Source organism: Piliocolobus tephrosceles, unplaced genomic scaffold, assembly GCF_002776525.5.
Source record: "Piliocolobus tephrosceles isolate RC106 unplaced genomic scaffold, ASM277652v3 unscaffolded_68, whole genome shotgun sequence".
Lineage (NCBI taxonomy): Eukaryota > Metazoa > Chordata > Mammalia > Primates > Cercopithecidae > Piliocolobus > Piliocolobus tephrosceles.
In genome coordinates this window covers 864-4,176 of record NW_022334051.1, presented here as the reverse complement: position 1 = coordinate 4,176, position 3,313 = coordinate 864, and the positions used below count along the sequence as shown (strand labels likewise).

General features: G+C 38.2%; 1 protein-coding gene across 1 annotated transcript; it reads right to left on the bottom strand.

The window, feature by feature from the left end:
* Positions 1 to 1,074: 1,074 nt before the first annotated feature.
* CARD18 (caspase recruitment domain family member 18) lies at positions 1,075 to 2,798 on the bottom strand. Its single transcript, XM_023199366.2, has 3 exons — positions 2,749 to 2,798; positions 1,844 to 2,110; positions 1,075 to 1,129 (listed from the first exon to the last, which is right to left on the bottom strand). Exons 1-3 carry the CDS (start codon positions 2,753 to 2,755, stop codon positions 1,125 to 1,127), a joined length of 279 nt encoding a protein of 92 aa, XP_023055134.1. The 5' UTR covers positions 2,756 to 2,798; the 3' UTR covers positions 1,075 to 1,124.
* Between the last annotated feature and the right edge of the window lie 515 nt (positions 2,799 to 3,313).

The following is a 3,313-nucleotide window of genomic DNA, read 5'->3' as shown; positions in this document are numbered from 1 at the left end:
TTGTGCTTTGTACCATCTATAATTCCTGCTGGAATTTTAGTTATAAAAGCAGGGACTGGCCAGGTACGGCGTTTCATGCCTGTAATCCGAGCACTTTGGGAGGGCAAGGTGGGTGGATTGTCTGAGCTCAGGAGTTCGTGACCAGCCTGGACAACACTGTGAAACCCCATCTCTACTGAAATACAAAAAATTATCCCGATGTGGCAGTGTGCACCTGTAGTCCCAGCTATTCAGGAGGCTGAGAGAGGAGACTTGCTTGAACCCGGGAGTCAGAGGTTGCAGTGAGCCGAGATCGCGCCACGGCACTCCAGCCTGGGCGACAGAGCGAGACTTTGTCTCCAGAAAAAAAAAAAAAAAAAAAAGCCGGGACTGTGTCTGTTCATTTTTACTACATTATCTGGATCGGAAAGTTTCAGTTCTTTTTTATACAGGAACTTAGTAAATATTTATCAAAAAATTTTTACAACACATGTTTTCCACAGTCTAAATATATAATCGACCATTATTTCACATCACAGGTTGTATTCATAGTTTATTTTTTTCTCTATGAGGAAAAATATTTGTATCTCTTTTATCTCTCAGATTTTTAATACTCAATAAATTTGTTCAGCATGTATTGACTTTCTTTGCTATCAGAACTTAGTGTTTGGGAATAATTAAAAAACAAAATATAGCACAATGTGAATAATTTATGTAAAATATGTATGTGTATCATTGTGTAACATATGTAGGTGGCCTATCATATACATTTGTTTAGGCTTGTATGAATAAGTAAATGAATGTAACATATAATATGGGTCTTACAAATATTTCCACAAAGTAACAACATCAAGAATATATTTGGAGTTACTTTATGAGTTATATGATGAAGAGCGATCCATCTGCACTTCTCCAGAAAACGTTATTTTTGAATAAAGGAAATCCTTTATTTTTTTTTTAAGTTGAAGATTGTATGTAACAGATTAAAGCAAGTAGGAAAAACACAGACTCAGATTTCTTTGTCCATATACAAAGAGTGACATGATAGACTTAGATGATTATAAAAGACAGATGCAGAGGTTGTTGTATCACAGGGGAAGGAGGAGGGCTCTAGGAAGTCTCCGAAGTGCTCCAGAGTTCCATCTTCACTCTGTGGAGGGAGAAAAGTGTTATTGGAATGGGTCAGCTCACATACAAGAGCCTGCATCTGGGCTCTTAGGAGGCCTAGAAATACAAAGGCATAGGCTACAGAGAATGGCCTGTAGATTAGCCGCATGCAGATAGACTACGTTACACAAAAGAAAAGGCAAAGGAGATGACTTCCAAAGAGAATTCACATATAATTTCATGCAAATAAAATTATTTAGTGCATATTTAATTCTATGTACACACTCAATTTATTCTTTGACAATTCCATCATCATTGTATATTCTGAAAAGCACTTAATAGGGAGATGGGGTAAGAGCAGGATGGTAGGTAAAAAAGAGCTTTTACCTTCTCTTCCAATAAACACATGGGCTTCTTAGGCTCAAGAGGGAGCGATGTTGTACATTGCTCCCAAGGAACTTTCCAAGGATTCAGGATAAAAACATCTAGACTCTTTAAATGAACTGCAGTAATGATCTACCACCTACATAGAATTAGAGATGAGCTGTAGTCAGCAGAGGGTACTGACAGAATAGGTACAAGGGACACAAAAAAGTAAGGAGAAGAGACACAAGCTAGAACCATGCATAAAGGAATGGGGTCTGAGTCTGAAATGATGGGAACCCTATTATCAACTGACAAGACAAGTGAAGAAAATCATAATTGAATTGAAGATACAGGCACTATGTAGACATTAGGTTGAATCATTCCACCTTACCTTTGTGCAAACCCATCTTTGTGGCAAGTTGAGGGTCTTCTTCACAGAGATGCTTGATAAATTTGAGGCAAGACCTGGGTCCTTTTCCGATAACAAGGTCAATCAAGACTCGAGCCTTATCCATGACAGTGTCATTTTCATCTCTCACTTTGTTCATGTCTTCCTGGCTAATAATTTCATCCTCTAATAGGCAATCCAGCAAGGCGTTTATTGTGCCTGCACCCACTGAATGGATAAAAATTCTTCTCTTTTTACGCAAGAGTTGGTCTGTTGGAAGCACAAAGATTCCTCAAATAATGAACACGACACAATTTCCCTCTCAATTTACCAACAGGGAAGCAATCATTTAAACACTTCTCTTCACAAGTACAGTAATCCCAAGGAATGGTCTTACACCTTTGCATTTATTCCATGTACTTCCCTCTGATTCTAGCATTACCTATATATGCTCACCGAGTGACTTGGGAAACTTGATTTCATGATTTTTCTGTTAATCTCCTAAAAATCAGAAGTCATTCTGTTCTGACACATCCCGATTTCTTGAATTTTGAAGGGAATTGACAGTTTCATGAATTTTGAAGGGAATTTACTGTTTCCTTTGAGAACAACAGCTGCTGATACCCATCCTGTGCCCATTCTAATCCTGAACTACATAACACTTCAAATGTGGACACACTAGCAAAATTATAGCAGATACCAATAGGATCCCAGATTCTTCCTGGCTTTTATCTGTTCCTTCAAAAATGCTGTGCAAGTCTGGGCATCTTCCCACCCTGCCTCTCCCTTCTTCTTTCCCTCTCCACCTCAAGGCTGCTCACACAAACATTCACAAAGCCAATGAGAAAGGCAGTCCTTTCCCAAACTAATTCCTCCCTAAGACCTATCCTCTCCTGGGGAAGACTTACCCGCCATGGCTCCTCACGTTGGCACTTGCAATGTGTGTTACAGTTGCAATGACAGGCAAGGTAGCTCTATCATTTTAGGCAGGGCGTGTACAGATCAATGAATAATACTTACACCTACACATGAGTATTTATAATTATTTCCCAAGAAGCTGTTAACTATTGTCATCTCCCAAGGTATTTTTACATAATTGAATCTCAGATTGTAGCATGAACTGTGCCCATAAGAAAATTGCTTCACCATTCCTTGGTGGGCGAGAAACAAGAATAAGAGAGAAATGAGAAGGCACATACAGAGCTAAACACATACAGTAAACAATCTTTAATTCACTGAGATGTAAATAGAAAGTAAAATCAGAATATAGGGTAGTTTTTCCACCTAAATCAAGTACTAAGAGTTCTTTTTTTAAATTATGGTAAAATACACATAATATAAAATTTACCATCTTAGCCAATTTACAGTATCCAGTTCAGTGGCATTAAGTACATTCACATTGCTGTGTAGCCATCAATACCATCCAACTGCAATTCTTTTCATTTTGGGAAATTGGAATTCTATACTCATTAA